The sequence below is a fragment of the Glycine soja genome, chromosome 19 (genome assembly GCF_004193775.1).
Source record: "Glycine soja cultivar W05 chromosome 19, ASM419377v2, whole genome shotgun sequence".
Taxonomy (NCBI): domain Eukaryota; kingdom Viridiplantae; phylum Streptophyta; class Magnoliopsida; order Fabales; family Fabaceae; genus Glycine; species Glycine soja.
Genome location: NC_041020.1, coordinates 41,530,774 through 41,550,197, shown reverse-complemented (window position 1 = coordinate 41,550,197; position 19,424 = coordinate 41,530,774). Strand labels below are relative to the sequence as shown.

General features: G+C 33.6%; 1 protein-coding gene across 1 annotated transcript; it reads left to right on the top strand.

Moving 5' to 3' along the window:
- The first annotated feature begins 14,328 nt into the window (after nucleotides 1-14,328).
- On the top strand, nucleotides 14,329-15,252 carry LOC114398842 (protein FANTASTIC FOUR 1-like). Its single transcript, XM_028360963.1, has one exon. The coding sequence runs from the start codon at nucleotides 14,329-14,331 to the stop codon at nucleotides 15,250-15,252; it is 924 nt and encodes a 307-aa protein (XP_028216764.1).
- Nucleotides 15,253-19,424: the final 4,172 nt, after the last annotated feature.

Genomic DNA, 19,424 nt, shown 5'->3' with positions numbered 1-19,424 from the left:
TGCCCATGGATAGTAAGGATCGAGCCTTGGGCAAATGGTCCCCAAATTGGGAAGGACCGTTCAAAATAATTCAGATCTATTCGAATGGTGCTTATAAGTTAGAGGAGCTAACCCCTCAGAAACGTACTTTGAGCATAAATGGTAAGTATTTGAAAAAATATAAACCAACACTGCTCGAAGTTAAAATAAGCATAGAATAAGAAAAATACTGGAAACATAAAAATGGCGATAACAGTAAAATTGCCACAAAAGGGCATTTGTCAATATTACATAAAAAGTAGAATCGAAATACAGAATTCGAAATAAAGAAATTATAAGTTCTACTAATGCATGACCAAGTCCTCATATAGTTTCTTCAAGGTGGCCATCTCTTTAGTTAAGACCTGGTCAGCACTCTCCATAGCTCTCGCCTCATCTGCTACAGCTTGAGATGCGCTAAAGGCCTTCAGGCCTTCCCTCCCTTTTTCAGCAACCAGCTTCTGAATCGAATCAGCGGCCTTCTCCTGGAGTTCTTTGCGTTTGGCCTGCTCTGTTACAATTTTCTGCCTTAGATCATCGACCTGAGACAGCAAATTTGTAATAGTTGCCTCCCAGGAGGAGATGTTATCATCACAGGCTTTGATCTCAGAAGATCCTTCTTTCGCCTCTTTGGTGAGACGTTCGACTTCATGTTGAGCAGCTCGGGCTTTCTCGAGCAGAAGGATATGTGCCTGTTTCTGGGCATCCAGTCTGGCGCTATTTTTGCGTTTTTTCTGCACGGCACTTGCAAACTGGTCGATGATGGCCTCGATTTGGATAACTTTGCCTAGAATCTCATCAGAGGTAAGGGGGTTGTGCAATTTCTTCAAAAAATTCAGGTGTCCAAAAGCAGCAGAGGGGTTCTCTTCAATGGATTTAAGTACGTCTTCCCGTGCGTATTCCATTGACAACTTCAAGAGCAGGCAATCTTGGCGTACTGAAGAGGTTATGTCAGCATCAGAGGAGGACGAAGCACCAGGAATCTTTTCACTTGAGGTGTTGGCTTGACTGGTGTTCAGCAGGAGTCGAAGGGCTGCAGCAGGGTCTTCGTCTTGCATTTGAATGAATGTATCCTCTGCGATCCCTATGCTAGCGGAAAGCTTAGATGTCGAAGACGCCGGGAAAATGTCCGAACCTCCAGCTTCAGCCTCTTCTGTGGCCTCTTCATCGAAAAAGTTTTCTTCGGATGAACTTTTCTGACTCGATCCATGAGGACTGCTGGGTCCAATGCCTTGACCTTCACCCTGTTCCTCAACATTCACTGCATCCGTTTCAGGAGCGGGAGATGTTCGAGCATGCGAGGGTATTTCTTCTACAGAAGCATTTTGTTGTACCTGATTCGAATTATCATGGAAAAAGGTTAACAAATAGTTTCGTATAAGCTATGATTTAAAACACATTAAAAGGATGATACCTCGACGGCAGGTTGTTTTTGTGGTGAGTTCGGTGGCTCGACAGGGTTGTCCATCTCAGCAATAGAAGGAGTAGTCTCTACTTCAGTACCGTCAATATCGGTCGAAGGTGGTTGGACGTCAACAGGATGATTGTCACCTTGTTCTTTTGAAGACTTGGTCTTTTTCTTCTTCTTCTTGATTGGCTCACCACCCTCAACAGCCACAGAAGGTTCAGGCTCGATTTGTTTCACTTTCTTTTTCTTCTTAGGCATTTGAGCCTGAGAATTGCCTGTCTCTGTTTGTTCAGCAGACTTGGTCGAAGTCGAAGGTAACTTTCTTTTTCTTATAAGAGGTCTTTCCTCTTCTTCCTGCATTACGAGAGTAAAGAATTGTTAGAATATAGACTTGAAAGAAAGCTATAATATTGACATTAGAAATAAAACTTGCATCTTTCTCTTCGTCTAATTCGACGACCGCATGCTTCGAACGTTTTGAAGTAGTGGTAGTATCAATGCTATCATCTTTCTTTTGACTCTGAAAAAATAAAGAAATATGAGGCAAGACGTTAAGAATAAAAGATAAGTTCAGAAGAGTTACCTTCTCTTCTTGTTTCCACTCTTGGATCTTCACCCCAGTGGGTTTCTTGGGTCTCACATCAGCTCGAGACGTTTCAGCACTTTTCTTCGTCATGATTGTTTTGCCTGAAATAAGAATGTTAGAAAAGGCAAGAATACGTATCAATTTAGAAAGTCAAAAGTAATTTAATACCTCGAGCTTGAAGGTTTGAGCGGATATTTTCGACCGTTGGTTGTATAAAACCACTCTCAAGTCTGGAGATCATGATAGTAGTGTCTCCAACTGAACGGGTCGAATAATATTTCTCCCACCAGGTAACAAACCCCATGGTGCAGAAGTGGGAATGATTGAACTCAAAAGGATGCAGGTTATAGTTTTCATCAAGAGAAATCTTCAAAAACTTCTTGAAAGTCTTTTCCGAAAGATTGGCCCCTCTTATGACGTCTCGAGGATCTTCGAACAAGCTTTTAGGACGGATTTGCGAGAGGCCAAATTGTCTTGAAACCAAATTAGGCTGGTATCCAACCAGGCCTAAATAGTTCGATTGAACACCTGTACGACAAGACAGGATCTGTGGATTCAAGTAAAATGACCATATTTCATTCACTTCTTCTTCATTGTCTGGATCGACAGCAGGAAAATAGTCAGTGAACCAGGCTGGGCCAACCTCTCGACTAATGAATGGAGCATGTTGGGGAAGAAACTTGTCAAAGCTCAGAAAAATCCTCATGTACTTTAGGAACAGCTTTTGTGGGTTTTGATCTAAGGTCTTGGGTGTTAATCGAAGTGCTCTCTGGCCTTCGATCGAGCGATTCGCAACTTCTTCAGCATAATCTTGTGGGATTATTAATCCCATTTCTTGTTCGAAAGTGGCATTAAGCCACAATTGGAGAAGCCACATAGGCCCGGACACTAAGAAGGAAGACCCATCCTTCGATTTCTTCAGATCATCGCATGCCTCACCAAGCGATTCGTATAGCACTGCTAACAAGAGGCGTCCAAATCCAAAGTTCTGACCTTCATGAATTTGTAGTGCCATTGGAATAAACCTTTTGGCTACTTGCAAGGATTTTGTGCAAAAGACATAGTGAGATAGCCACAGGGTCAAGAATGCTACATGCTCTTCATCAGAGACTTCCTCTTCGACCGGTCCTTTGTGTTCAGCTATATATTTGGAAAAGGTGTTCTCCTTATATACTAGCTTGATATTATCACTAGATTTAGTGGGATCATAAGTTTCTCCGCTAGGCCTAAGGCCTGTGAGGGCGGCTACGTCTAAGAGAGTGGGGGTCATCATACCACATTTAAACTGAAAGGTGTTGGTGGAAGACTCGAAAAAGTGCATAGCTGCTATCAGCATTTCTGGTCGATATTCAGGACCAGATCGAGAGAATTGTATCAAATAAAAAATGCCATATGTCTTCCAGAAATCCTCATATGCTTGTTCGACTCTATCAAGCCAAGGTAGGTAATCCCTATGGGCTATTGACGGGGCGGATCGAAAGAGTTTGTTGGGTTTGCTTAAACAACTAAAATTGTAGGGCTCACTATCAAAAATCCTAGGTTCGCAAGTTGGGTAGCAGGGAAATACCTTGTTCATTGCACTCGAAAGTGATTCTTGGTCTGGCAGGGGTCCACCGAAAGCGTAAACTGTTCTTTCCACTGCGAAAGGGATCATCACCTCCGATTCCCAGGTTTCTGTGTGTTCGGCGTCACCATGTGGTTCTGGAACCACCTTTTCTCCATCAGTCCTGACTGTAAAACGATGCCATTTCCCAGCAAACGGAACTGTTTGTCCTTGCGACATTGTAAGAAATTTGAAAAGGGATGATTTTCTCGCGAAGGGTTTGGTAGTTGTTGGAATCAGTGAGTGAGAGCTTGGGTTCACGAAGAACAGTGGCAAAGTTCGGAAATGCGGTGAGGTTGATGATAAAAGGAATAACGAGTATCTGGAAATGAGAAAGCTTCGCCGGAGATAATGGATGCAAAGAAGAAGAAGGGTTTCAGAAGCGAAGAAGAAGAAGAAAGGTTTCGGAAGCAGAGAAGCTGAGGGGTTTTCTGGAGTTTCTGGCGCTATTTATGGGGTTTCATTTTAAAAAAGGGAAAAAACAATATAATAAGAATCAAGGGTCAGAAATCAATCACATCATATTTCCCTTTTAGCTCCCCAGCGTGACACGCGTCCCACTCTGCCTAGAAAGGTGGAATTAATGATGGGTAGTGGGAAATCGAGGCGACGGTTATCAGTGAACGTGCGATCATGACGCCGTTTCAGGAAAACTGGTAGAAGAAGAGGAAAAATGTCAACTTCTCATCTTCCTTCGATCTCGAGTCGAAGCAGACATTTTTTGGGGGCAATTTGTTAGCCCATATTTTTGATGAGCTAAAAATATGCTCTAAATTCGAATTTTGTTAGATACTGTTCTAATCGAAAAGACAAGAAGGAGGGCTTCGAACCATTGGGCTAGTCGAGCGGGTGTATGGTCGAGTCGAAGGCAATACAGCAAAATTTCTGGACTTAACGTAATTTTTGACAAGACTTCATAAAATCAGTTCGACTTCGAGCAATATGGATAACCGTTCTAAGGAGCAGTTATGTGCATGCAAGGTGTACGTAGCAGGACACTTGGCGTTAGGATAATGTTCGATCGTTAGGGCGGTTTATTTTTAAATATCTATATATAGCAGTTGTTAGTCAGATTTCGAGGTCGCAAATCATTTATACAAATCCTTATATACTCAAAGTACCCAGCGCAGAGAGAAACGAGTACTCAAGGAGAATGTATGTTTGTGAACCATTTTAAGTTTTCTGTAAACTTTACATTTCGAATGCAATGCATTTTTCATTTCACTTTAGAATTCCTGTCTTTTAAAGGGTTCATTCGATCGAATGAACTCGTCGAGCCTTTTAATTCTGCAATTTACTTTTCCCTTATCAGTTTACTTCCAGCATTTCGATTCTCTCAATGAACTCATTGCAATGATGAACATTCAAAACTTCACATCTAAACGTAAACACACAATTGACATGCTCCTGAGATTCACTAGTCAATCTCGCAAGCAACTCGATTAGACTAGCGATTGTTTACCACATTTCACAGTAAACAATAAGTCGGTGGTTCGGTGCATATTCGTTGATATTTAATATAGAATTGTTGATTTCAAATTTGATACAATTCTTAGCAATTCAAATAGCTTTACTATGCATGTGCAGGTGGTGCATCGTGCTCGTCAGAAGTCCTACAAACATCGCCTAGTTTGCATGGGAGTTTTGATATGTGATAGGCTAGTGATCTCTTGTTTGCTGAATATTTGTAGTATCGTATTAATGTATGTACGTGGAAAACATTTCCTGGTTGAAATTCATCTTTAACTAACAAATTTTATTTGTAGGTGAAGTAGGAAGATACACATCAAAATCAAGATGGTTATTGTTGAAGAAGATAAAGTGGTTGCGACCCTTGACGTGAAAAATGCTCTAGATAGTAATGATTTTCAACCTAGCAATGATCAGGCTAATTCGGAATATCAGTCTGACCATAATGTGGAAAATTATGAGTCTTGGCCTGTCAAGTATCTCTCCAGTTCCAAAGCAGGAGTACTTCCTACATCTGAAACTTAAGCTTTTAGTGCCGATGCAAATGAAGGGACATTACCCAACCGTGAATTAGACAACACAGAAGAACTTCCTAATTAATACTGAGTGGGTAGGAGAATCACAAGTTACTGCCCGCCAACCAATCAAGCAATGATGAGAGCCTATGCAACAATCAACATGTTTGAAAGAAAAAATCACTTTCTGTTTCAAAGTTGCTCATGAGATTTTGGAAGTTTCTTTTCATTATTGTGAAATTAATTTCAAAAGGAAATGCTTTAAATTTTTAACCAAAGATTTTTTTTTATTTGTAACACATGGTTCTGTGGTGTCCTCGTTTTTGAAGGTATGTTTCTCATGTGGGGAAGACCCAAGCCTAGTTCTAGAAGGTAATTTGAGTCATTTCAATTGTTTATCTTTCATTTTTCTCAAAAATTGCTTATAAGACATTCACGAATCACAAATGCTGATTTTTGGGACTACACGTTTATGTTCACCAAATAATTTTTTTTATATTTCTATGTTTATATCAAATTACTTTTTAAGAAATGTATGTAAAGTGTAAACATGTTATCAATTATATTAAAATCTTCCACCATTATTTCAGATTTCTATTTTATTATGAAAGTTGTTTCTCATTAGTTATATTTTCCACCAAGTACACTATTATGTTTTTGGGATTTTGTAATGTTGAATTTCTTGTTCTTGTGTTTAAGGCAACATAGTGAGTATTCAACGAATGTTGTGCCCTAGAAAGGAAAAATGTCAGAGTTTTAATTGTAAAACAAAATCAACATTAAAAAAATAACATTAATTTCTACAAAACCCTTTTTAAAAGTCTTTATTTTCTAAGACAATTTTTAAAAAAATTATTTTAAAATAATTCTAAGATGAATTTTAAAAAATTATTATCATCTTATAAAGTTAACATTCTGAGACGATTTTTTAAAAAATTATTTTTAAATCCTAATATTTTTTAACATTATTTAAACAAAAAACCTAAGATTCTAAGTTGATTTCTAATTAAAAAAAATGATGTAAAAATCAATATTTTAAAACAGTTTAAAAATTCTCATAAAAAATCAATATTTTTTACGATAATAAATTCAAAAGACGGTTAAAAGCTGTCATAAAAGATGATAGATAACTATTTTAAAAGTGTTTTTTAGTAGTGAAAGTATTGTAGTTGCATTCCAGCATTATTATTATTTACTGCATAGACCGAGACTCACGAAATGATTTCCACTGAATTTGCGGCAGTTTTCTGGATCCAGAAATTTATACTCTTGTCTAGTTTACTGTGTAAAGAGGAAAACGTGATGAACAGCCACTTCAGGTATTTCAGAACCAAAACTTTGCACGTCTTTGTGTGCATGATAAATATCTCAAACTGGCCCGCAGTGATAAACTTTGCACTGAGTACAGTTGGGATCTTACTATTTGTGCCTAGCTTTGTAAAAGTCTTTAATTTCTTCACTTGCGTTCTAAAGAAAGCTAACATGGATTACTAACGTATAACTTGGACTAAAAGTGTAGACTCGAGACAATTTTTTTTATCATGTTATATGTGTGAAATATTTATCATTTCTGTTGATTATTAATTTTTGTTAAAAGTTTAATTAATCATATTTAGCCACTAGCATTTGCATCATAACCTATGTTATATATATATAAAAAACTCGAGACTTAAGAGCTGTACGGAGTTTCACTCGAATCAAAAGAAATTATGATGTAGAGCCGAGACACTTGAAGACCATACTTTTGCATAATATTTTAACGAATCTCCAATGCTGTAAAGCAAATAATATAACCATTTCCCGTACGGTCTTGGCAATTGTTAGAGATTTGGCCAATATAAAGGCATCGGACTAGGGAAAAGTGAATAAATGATGCTGTCCTCTGACAAGAAATATATATATTAGATTTGAAGAGTGTGTTGTAAACTTCATGAATTGAGTGCAAAAGTCAAGAAAAGTTGAGAGAGACCTCTTAGCTTAATTAGAAGACATCAAAGTGAGGATTATTTAAACATTTATTGCTTTAGTATCCATTCCTTCGATCACTCTTGCTAGGTCGGTTGATTTATTGGCATATATTAAATGAAGAGCTGTGTGCCCTCTCAAAATATCAGAGGATATATACAACACGCAGCACCCATAATTCCTTCACTAAAAAAGTCAACGATTGTTTATCATCAGTGTCCAAATTAAAGAAATTAATGGCAATATGTCAATAACACCAAAATCTATTACTGTTATAATATGTATATGCATAGAAAAATTATAAGGTATCTTTTTTAATAAAATAATAATAATTGAACTTTTGAAGAGCCAAAGGATTACAGGTGCTGCTTGGATGGTACTAGCTACTCCCAGTGTGATTGTATTATATATAGTAATAACAGTTGCTTGCTCTTTTATATAAATATTTTGTTTTCTATATAGATATAGATGGTAATGGCATTGCCACACACCTAGCTATGGTCACAATAATGAATAATCAGAAGGTAAAGCAGGGAATTTCATCAGTTGACAAACAGAGGGAATACTATATGTGAGTCTGTCTAGTTTGACTAGTTTATGAAGACAAACCATTCTTAGCACTGCAATAGATCACCATTAAGGCAATGTTAGTTTGCACTTATAAATGTTCTGATACCCATTTCAATATAAATCTAATAAATGAAAGTAAAATAAACATAAAAACAAGTATCCAGATCTGTTGACAAAATTAATTATTTCATGACCAACATAACTGAAAACCAAACATACACTAACTTTATGCATCTTTCATCAAATAATTCATTCTAGCATATTCTATTTATACCCATGATTTTAAATTGCGGTTCAATCACAATTGTGACCACAACATGAAGATATTTTGACACTTCATGATCGCATAATGTAAAAGTTTTTTGTCTCATTATAACATAACCGCGACTGCAGTCACAAGAGTAATTTAAAACCAATTTGATACCTTATTTCAATCAATACTGTATCTATTAACTTCAGGCTTCTACGTACTACTAGTTAGAGACTCGTGTTTACACTTGGTCCAGTTAGATGTAAAATATAAATATTTATGAAGTTTTACGAAACAGATTAAATTTTTGTATTAGTTTGTTCATGAAATTGTCTCAGCCAAATAGTCTAGAATTACATCATTTCACTCTTAGGCCGTGTTTGAATAAAAAGATTTCATAAACACGGAAAATGAAAGAGAAAGGATAAAATAAAATATATATATTTTAAGTTAAAATCAACCATGCACCACAATTTTTAAAGAAGTTAAATGAGATGTTTTTTTTATGAAAGTTAAGTGCATTAGCTGATTTTAACTTGCAGAAGAAATTCAATTGATTTTATTTTCTTATAATTTTTTTTTCTTTTATTGTGAATTAAAAAGTTCAGTTTCAGCACAAACCATTTACATGTTTCACTATCAAATAAATTAAGTTGAAAATATTTAATAACCGTGAATTATTATTATTCTCGAAACATATTTTTATCTTTTAGAATTATAATTTTTGAATAATTCTTTACTAAATTTTTACGTTCTAAAAAATCTCTAAATTATTATATATAGGGATTAATTCAAGCTAAAGTTTTGCATCGTACAAATTCTTTTATGCTTTAAATTGAAAACACTAGCTTAATTGGACTTTGATTTCAAATTGTTACTAATTAAACTATAACTATAATCAAGCGAATATAGATTCTCTAGAGTTGAAAAATAGCTGCACCTTGTGCCGTTTATAATAATCTAACGGTTAATATCTTCTCAACCAATTTTTTACTTTAACATTTTAATATAAAAGTATATTATTCTAAGGACCAGTATAGCAGTAACACAAAAATCAGGGGGTCAATTGAAATGGTTTTCAAATGTTGACTGAAACATGGAATTAACATATAAGTTAGTTTATTTATGTTAAAAGTTAGTTCATAATTCTGTTAAGAGTATGTTAGAAGTTAGCTATCATGTATATATAATCTCTCTTCTCTCCATAGTATAAGACATGGGCTTAAATCATAAGTTTATTACTGATTTATTATACAATCAAGTCCTTATATCTTTATATATTGAAAAGCTTACACTTGAACCACTGAGCTTTGTTGAATTACACACAATAGTACTATTCTCTTTATTTTCCTATATTAATCTCTCTTGATGTTGTTTGAAAATATTACATGACACTCTCAATAAAAGAAGTTATTATAAATATTAAACAATAAAAGGTATTACGTATGTGGAAGAAATGATTTTTTTTACACTGATATTTACATGTATATATCTCATTCTTGTACAAGTAAAACCTGATTAAAAAATAATAAATTAGGATAATTAGGAAAAGATAAATAATCATCTTAAAATGAGTATTACAACACTCTCTCTAACATATATAAGTGTGTAAGTTAATCTATTACTAGTATTTCTCTTATCATAATTATAATAATCATCCCTCTGGGTTGTTGTGGGCAGTCGACACGTACAACTTGTGCTATGTAAATGATTTTTTTTGTCAGAAAAGCCTAAATCATTATTCATCGTACCTACAGTAATTAGAAAAATTTAAATCCTTGTCCTATACATTTATAGCAACTAAGAAAGTTGAGAGTATAAATGTGAAGGTAAAATGAACAAGTTGATTAGTAAAAATCTCCCCCAATATTTTATCCTTCGATTTCCCAACACTAACATTATAACAAATTATAAAGAAAAACATATTATTGTTGATATATTCAGTGATCCCAAGAATAAAGATATACTTCCTCCTGTTTTGATTATTAAAAAAAGACATATTGTAAATTTATTAATAAAATTAGTTAAATTTATTAAATCGTGTCATTTCTAATTAAAAATTAAATATATTTTTTAAAATTTTCTTTTATTAGAAGTTGATATCATATATATAAAAAAATTCAATGAAGAATATTTTAAAGAGAGTCTCATTAAATAAGGCTTATATAATTGAGATTTGGTTACATTTAAAGCAAAAAAAATTAAAAGAAGAAGAAGAAATTGTTGCTTAAATTTGAGGAGAAAGTAAGATACAATATGAATTTTCTTCCATAAACCGTTATAAATAAATAATAAAAAGTGTTGTGAAGAATTTATTTCCTTTTAATAAAGAATTTAGTTGGATCATGACATTCACATCGTTGTCTACTTGTCTCGGATCATTCTTTTAAATTGCTGACTTTTTTTAAAACTTATAATTTAGTGTGATTTTAAATAGGTTAATATAAAATGTAAAAAAAATTATAATGATAGTGTATAAAAATTAAATTCTTAAAATAAGTACTCATATATTCAATTTTTTTTCAAAGTAATCGAGATTTAATAGAAAACAAAATGAATTATTATTATTATTATTATTATTATTATTATTATACCTTTAATTTCACTTGTATCTCATTTCTACCTTATTTTTATTATCATTTTTCTTTATATTCAAATGAGTAATGATTAACATTCTACTGAAAATGTCCATCCATTATCCATCTGGACACATGGTTTAGCTTATGTATAAATATGATTAATTTTAGGTTTAATTATTCTGTGTGTATCTGAACTTTACCAAATTTTTAATTAAGTCTCTGATTTTTTTCATTAGATTCATAAATTTATATTTAATTTGTAATTAGGTTTATGTGAATCCTAATTAAAAATTAAATACAAGTTCATGAATCTAATTGAAATAAAAAAAATTGTATTTATTTTGTAATTATGTCTCAGTTAGATCTAATTAAAAAAACCAAATACAAATTAAGATATCTAATTGAAAGAATAAAAAAGTTCAGGGACCTATTTTAAAATGACATATAATTTAGGAATCTAATTAAAAAACTAGGAACCTAATTAAAAAATTAGGAACCTTTGTAAGCTAGTATTTTTACCCCTGTAGATTTTAAATTGGTTGAAAAACTTAAGATTACTAAGTTGAGAACCTGCAGAAGCGAGGGTACTAGCTTGTATATGTGAGAATACTAACCCGTAGTGGTTGATAATTATTTAATGTAGTCCTTAAACTATTTGTCATATTTAAAAAGGTTCTTGAATTATTTTTTTAGTTGAGTTCTAAACTTCTATTTATTTCTTAATTAGGTTATTGTTGGATCTAATTAAGAAAGAAATACAACTTGAAGAATCCAACTAAAAAATAAAATTCATGAACTTAATTAAAAATTTAGGAACCCATAAAGTAATTGAACCTAATTTTTATTTCACAAGTGGTTAAGAAAAATGAATTTAATTGTATAATTATCATTATGTGATTAATATTAACCACTTTTGAGGCACAATTATTCATTATTAAATATTTCAATAATCGTATGACATTATCAATTATTTGAGACAAAGTTAATCACCATTAAACAATTCAATAATCTCATACCACTATTAAACACACATCGATAATTATATAAACCACATTTATTTAATATTAATCACTTGTGAAATAAAGTTAATTATATTAACATATGGAATTAAACATGAATGACAATCAGTTACTACTATTATCACTTGTTAGTCAAAGTTAATGATTAATAGGCATTTTAATAAACTTATGAGCATGTAACCATGTTAACTACATATCAATTTGTATACAATCATGTTCTTACTCTTCACTACTTTTTGACACAGGTAACTATATTTATACATATAGTTAATCACATATACTAAGTAAATGCTTAGTGTAAAATTTTTAAGTGTATGTTACTCTTTTTACTTTACAATTATATTATTGGTTATATTCATTCTTTATTTATTTAACTATTTCTTTTCAATTTGTCTCTTCTTTCTTCCATTCACACACTAAGTCTTATTTGTTTGTAGTGAAAAAAGTTAAAAAGAAGTGAAATAAACAATAACATGAGATGAGATTTACACTTTTATACTTCAATTTAAAGGATAAAACATGTTAGTAATTTCTGATATATACTTGAATTTTATTTTTAATCCTGATAAAAAATTTCTTTATTTCTACTCCATAATATTTAAAAAAAAATTGGTTTATGTCCCTAGTGTTTGCCAAGTCTATTGATTGTTAGTTTGACACGTCAGCTATCTATATGTTGTGTCACATCAGATTAAATGTGACATGTAAGTGATGATGTGTTCAATAACATGGCTGTCAATAATTAATAAATTAAAAGATAAAAAAAATAAAAAATAATATATTCTTTCTCTCTCCAACTCATTGATCCTTTCTTTCTCGATCTCTCATCTTAGCCTTCTTTTTCCTCCATGAACCACAACAATGGTTGTGGCAAGGTGTTGTTGACGATGATTTCGAGTGTTGTCACGAAAGATGGTTAAGAGCTTGAAGGAGATTGTCTCCAATTTTTAAGGCTTTTGCTTTGCTCCCTCATGCATTGCATGAGAAATATTTGAATGAGAATAATACTCATGTTTTGTTTAGTTGGTTGTGGAGTGTGATTTTTGTGGCGTAGGATGTTGTTTGGTTTGAATCTAATGATGGTTGTGATGTTTGGTTCAAATATGAGTGAAGATGATGACTTGGAGGTGATTTAGGCACAATGGTACTGAGGTGGTGTGGGCGACACGACGGCGTTGGGGTTAGGTGTACGTGGAGCGTGATGGTGTTGGTAGGGATCACATTGACATTGTTGATGGCCCAAGGGTGTAGGGTCCCTAGTTTGCATGCGAGAAGAAGTGTTTGGTCATGGGGGCACAACAATGTTGGCAAAGGGTGGCATGGTAGGTAGTCAGTATGTGGTTTCAGTGTCCATGGAGGTAGGTGTTGGTTAAGTGTTCATGAAGGAAAAAAAGATAACAATGAAGTGAGAGAATGATAAAGAAGGAACCAGTGTGATAGAGAAATAATTTCTTTTATATATATATATATATATATATATATATATATATATATATATATAATTTATTAATTATTGACAATCATGTTAGTAGATATGTCATCACTTAAATGTTAGATTGATAACTATGTCATTCAACATGATACAACATATAAGCAATGATATGTTAAACTAACAGACACATTAACCGTTAACAAAACTTATTAACGACAAAGACATAAACTAAAAATTTTAAAATATCAAGAAGAAATTTTTCATTAGAGATTACACACACACACACACACACATATATATATATATATATATATATATATATATATATATAAAGAATCACCGACATGTTTTAATCTAATTTAAAACTTTTATCTTAATTTATTTTCATTACATTATATTTCGTTCTACCAAAACACTAAAAAAATGGGGTTTACATTAACATTTTTCAACTTAAATATTAATATTCTTCGAGAAAAAAGGAGATTTTTTACCATTGATGTCCATCACTTTCCTATTATTGGGGAATAGGACCCTATCCGCACTAACACAATAAAAAGTTACGAAGGGTAGCTTTACCGTTGCCAATTATATATTCAGACCCACCCTTTTCACTTGTTCATGTCCATTCCTCTCTTCTCTCTTTCCCAAGGAACCTCTCTTCAAACAAATTCAGCCAAAACCCAGTAACCAAACCATGGCCTTTTTCCTAACACCCATTCTTCTCACCACACCTCCCAAGTTCTAAAATCCCCAGTCACCTCACCAATTTTTAACCCAACTCCAGAGTCCCCTGTTTTCCCCTGTTTCCCTTCCCCTGCTTTTTGCACATTTTCACTGTTGTTGAGTGTGGACACTCACAATGTCCTCCTCAAGTGTCTGCCAAGGGTTGCAATCTTGTCTCGAACCCCGCGTGATGGAGCCACGTGTACTCAGGCTCAAACTCGCACTACAACAAGGTTCCAATTTTCCTCAACCCTCTCCCTCTCCCACTACCAACACATTTTCACTTTCACCCCTCTCTGACTCCGAAGAAAACCCACCTACCAACTGCCAATGTGACAAAAATGACACAAAATCCGGCGAGCCTAGTGGCTGGAGTTTCCTTCAAACTCTCTCACAGGACAAAACAGAGGACCAAGTCTATGTCCACCCCACAGTTAAACGTTCCTCCTCAATTCTCAGTGAAAAAAGCTTAGAAATGTGCACCGAAAGCCTCGGCAGCGAGACCGGTAGCAATGCCAGTGAAAATGGTGATGACATGTCCTTGTTTTCCTTTGACACCAACACTCGTTCCACCGAACATACTACTACTACTACTGCTACTCATGCAAATTATGAGTCTAAAAGAGTGAACCGCACTTGCAACTTGCCACCACCACTGACCACAATCACTGATTTTGGCGGTGTTCATGTTCGACCTCATCGCGAAGGTGGAAGGCTAGTATTGGAAGCTGTAGCTTCTCCTTCCCCTCGTCCATATTTTCACATAGAGCGCGGCGATGGAAGGCTTAGGCTGTGTTTGCTTGAGAGCTTTTCGGCCTCGGATAGTGATGATGAAGTTTGTGATGCTGAGGAAGGTGTTGATGAACAACAGGAAGAAGAAAATGAAAGTGAGAAGAACAGAGGAGAAGAAGAAGAAAAGGAGTGTGGTGAAGAGGATATTGCTACTGGGGCAGAGGAGGAGGAGGAGGAAGAGTGTGTTGAGAACGTGGAGGATGGGATGGGAGTGAAAAAGTTGGCGAGACCAAGCAGGTGCAAGGAAAGTGGGAAAAGAGATATTTTTGGTGATGCCTTGGCTAATTTGAGCTTCCCTCGTTTTCTCTCTGTCTCCGAATAGAATTTCGTTTACTACTATTATCCCTCACTCTTCTCTTTCATTTTTCTTTTTAGGATTTCGACCACCCTTATGATTGGAAGACTGGTGCATCAAATTTCTGAATGCATGTCCTAATGTTAGTTAGTTATTATAGTTATTAGTTATGTTGGACATCGTCCTTCTGTGCTCCAATCTTTGCGGTGCTTGTCTCTGTTTTTTTTGTTATATATATATATATATATATATTTTTTTTTTTTGGTTGAGTACTTCTGTTTTTTTTTTTTGCTTATTTAACTTTTTCCTGTTCCTAGAATGCCCCGAAAGCATATTATTCGTTGACCGCAAAATTACAAACTATGATTATCTTAACAGACGCTAGAAAAAGAAAATGAAGGAAAAGCAAGGCATGGGGTATAATTTACGACCCAAACAGTGGACTCCAATCAGGACATAATCACATCAAATTATTCGCACCATATTTAATTTCATGTGTAATTTTTTTTATGTATATATTCGCAAAACCATCGAGCATGTGAATATATAAATGATTGACGAATTTTTATCAGATTTTATTTATTTTTTTCAAAATTTGAATTAGTTAGGTTTCATTTTTTCTCATCAACTAGATAATTAAGATAAAAAAATAAACTACAGATACAATTTTCTTGATTTGAACATTAAATATTTTTTTGGTTTAACTAGGAGATATTAAAATTTTTTATTTGACATTAATTAATTTCTCTTTCATTGAATCAGTCTATTTTGAAGTAAAATGATATATTCAGTTATATGTATGTTGTGATTTTATGTTTAAGTTAAAGATCAAATCTCTGAATTTAATTAAAAAACACAAGAGTTGAACTTCTTGTATCAACAACTTTTAGTTTTGAAAGAAGTTTTGTTGTCTGGAATAATTTTACTTACCTAAAAAAATATGTAGTTTCTAAAAAAAGAGAAAAATACTCTAGCACAATTAAAGGGAGATAGTACAGAAACATTTGTGTACATTGGTTACCTATTTTGTCACGGTTCTTGTCTGATTTTTCTTTTCTCTCGTGGAAGTGGAAGTCGATCGAAGAAGTGAGGTAGTCCTTTTCTTTCTCATAAATAAGGCGATGTTGTGTTGACAATGATTATGGTAATAAAATCCTGTTACAAATTGAGCATATTAAAAGTCTCACGTGAGTCTCTAGTCTAATGACAGTGGCTATTACAGGTAAATCCCTATCCAATAACACTCACTACCATGTTTGTTAGCAATTGGAAAATTGGGTAGAAAATCTCAGTCCTCCTCAACAATCGACGTGTCCTCTTAACTCTTGAACCGTGTGTTGTCATCCAAAATCAATGGCATGCATATTACCTATGCCACACAGCTAATAATTTGTTTAATGCTGAAAACTATTGGTGATCATAATTGAGCAAAACATGGCGGGATGATGTATTCCCTACAACAGTGTCAGTTGAGCAACATGGGTGGGCTAGGAATCTTGCTCGTGGAACTGTTGGGGTTTACAGTGAGTGAGGGATATCCTCTTCTTTTTTTTTTTTTGTAAGAACTACTTCAATCATTCATGGGAGACAATTTTGCACACATCAAAGCTCTTCATCAATGTGATCCCAGTATTTAGAGACACCAATTAAGTTGATGAAACAATTTCGTATCAGTTAATCCACGCCCTCCATAGTAAACTAGGGATGGATAAAAGTGCATGGCTTCTTAATATGGTAATAAATCAAAAAGGCAAACGAAAAGAATTGATGCACGTACCTCCTCGTTCAAGAGAAAACCTAAAACAAGTTGTGGGTGTACGGCCTTAGTACCAATGCCCGGTAACTATCAAAAAGGAGGGAGGGACCCCAAAACAGTAACGTGGACTGACTTCATCACGTAGTATCACCCATGTGATGGCCTTGCCACTCCTCTCAGACCATCATGTTATCAACACATTGTAAATTGCAAAACATGGCCCTACTTTGGGTTCCTTTATTAAAGAATTCTTATGTCATCGATCAAAGTATGATACCCCTCTTGCTAGTTGCATTGCGTGAGTTGATGTGACCAGCTTGGTTAAGGATTAGAGATGAAGTTGGGTGTGTGTGTGTGTGTGACATTTTTTAACGGGGGAGGGCAGTGCCTAATCGTGGACTTTCGTCATCCATACGTTAACTTGTTTTTGTTGAGGGTTTGGATGACAGTGGACGAAACTTTCAACCATCACATGCATCATTTGGTCCCTAATATCATGTGCATTAGGAACCTTATTTGTAAGGTATATATATAGAGGTCCTTTTAGCACATAATCTCTCACTATGTCATGTCACCCTTGCAAAAATCTTTGGGGCAACTAGCTAGCTACCATGTCCCTTAAAATTATTGATCCTGACGAGTTTTTCACACTCAATTTATTACACTCTCCCTTCACACCCCATTTGTCCATGCCGTTTCTTTTTACACTGCATTCCATGCATGACTCATATCCGAATGTAACATTCTTAGGTGTGAAAGAATGAAAATTTAATCTAGTTTTTTTGTCACATGATGACATGAAGGTACTAAGGCTAATATCTGCCAAAGATGGTTTAAAGGAGAAAGGTTGTTTTTCTTTTTTCTTTTTTCTTTTTCCCTTTTATCTTCTGGATTTGATTCAGGAGACAGATTCTGGAATATACGAAAGTGCTGCCTCTGTGGTTTCACACCTACGGGTGTACCAAAAGAAAAGAAATGTAGCACACTACGCAAGCATTGTATTATCATTATGAACGCAAAATGTCACATACTGAGACTGTTAATTAGAACTGAATTGACCTTAATTTATTAGTATGGTTTTTGTCTAATCAAAATCAAATTATTAATATGGACACTGTTAGTCTGTACTAATAATATAATGCTTCATACCAGAAAAGAAAAACATTTCTGTGAGTATATAATATTCATGTATATTATTAATACATCATATCAAAGAGTAGATATGTATAATGTTTAGACTAATATATAGTTGAATTTCCCCTTATTATACTTACAGATTATACCAACAAGTGATTGATAGACTTTGTCTGTTAAATAAATGGCATTTTTCATAGGATATTCCTTTTGGTCTGGTATTGGCCATTTCTTATTGCACGATGTCGTTTCAGCTTTTACAGAATGAAATTTACATTAGTCAGTAGTTCTGCAAATTAACTATACTCTTACATTCTTTGTTATGAGTTTGAGTTATGAGCATGTTATGAGAAGATCAAGGTCGGTACTTCTTGTAGGCTTAGTTGTATTGTTAAATATTTTCGGTGGACAGATATTTATGGCACCTCACAGTTGCAGATGGATCTGATACAGACGGTATAGAAGCTAGAAAATAATTGTGCATATAAGTGTAAGAATACCGTGTAGTATTTAATAAGCATTTAAAGTTCAATAGAATTCGATGGATCACTAATTAATAACTTACAAAATAAGTCACTTCCTCCATCTTATTATAATTATTGAGTAACAAAAAAATTTATCTCAAAATACTTATTATTTTAATTTTTTAATATAATATTAATTATGTCTTTTCACTTATAATAGTAATGATAAATAACAAAAATTATAAATAAATTAATCATGATATAAGATTAATTTCATAAAATTATTATTTTTTATCTATTTATTATTTTTGCTTGATCTGTGTAAAACTATTATTTTGAGAAGGAGGAAATATATATAAAAATATATGGGAAATGGGTTCCTTTCTATAATTCCTCATAGAGCTTGACTTTGGCATCATAACCATTTTTATCTTCAAATCCTAGTTCCAATTTCTATTTGATTCTTCGGTGCATTGTGTCAGCTCAGGGATTTGCAGAGTTGGCCTATTCAAAACACGAGTTGGAACTTGGAAGCTTGTATATCTAATTTGCTCATGATGACTTAAATACAATCGGAGTTTCTCTTTAGATTTTCTCATTGAATATGTTAACATTAAGTTAATAATTGGTGCATGATTCTTTAACTAAAGACATGAAACTAAAGAATTTTAAGTACAACGGCACTTGATTCTATGATATGATTGTATTTATATTTATTTATTTATTGTTAATAAATAACTTATTCAATTTGATGTTTTCTCATACGGTTCTATACATATATTTATTTGTTTTGAAAAATACCTTTGGGTTTTAGATTTAGAATATACATGTGATTTATTCATTAA

Coding starts and splice junctions, on each gene's coding strand:
- LOC114398842 (XM_028360963.1), top strand. CDS start 14,329: ATGGAGCCACGTGTACTCAGGCTCAAACTCGCACTACAACAAGGTTCC.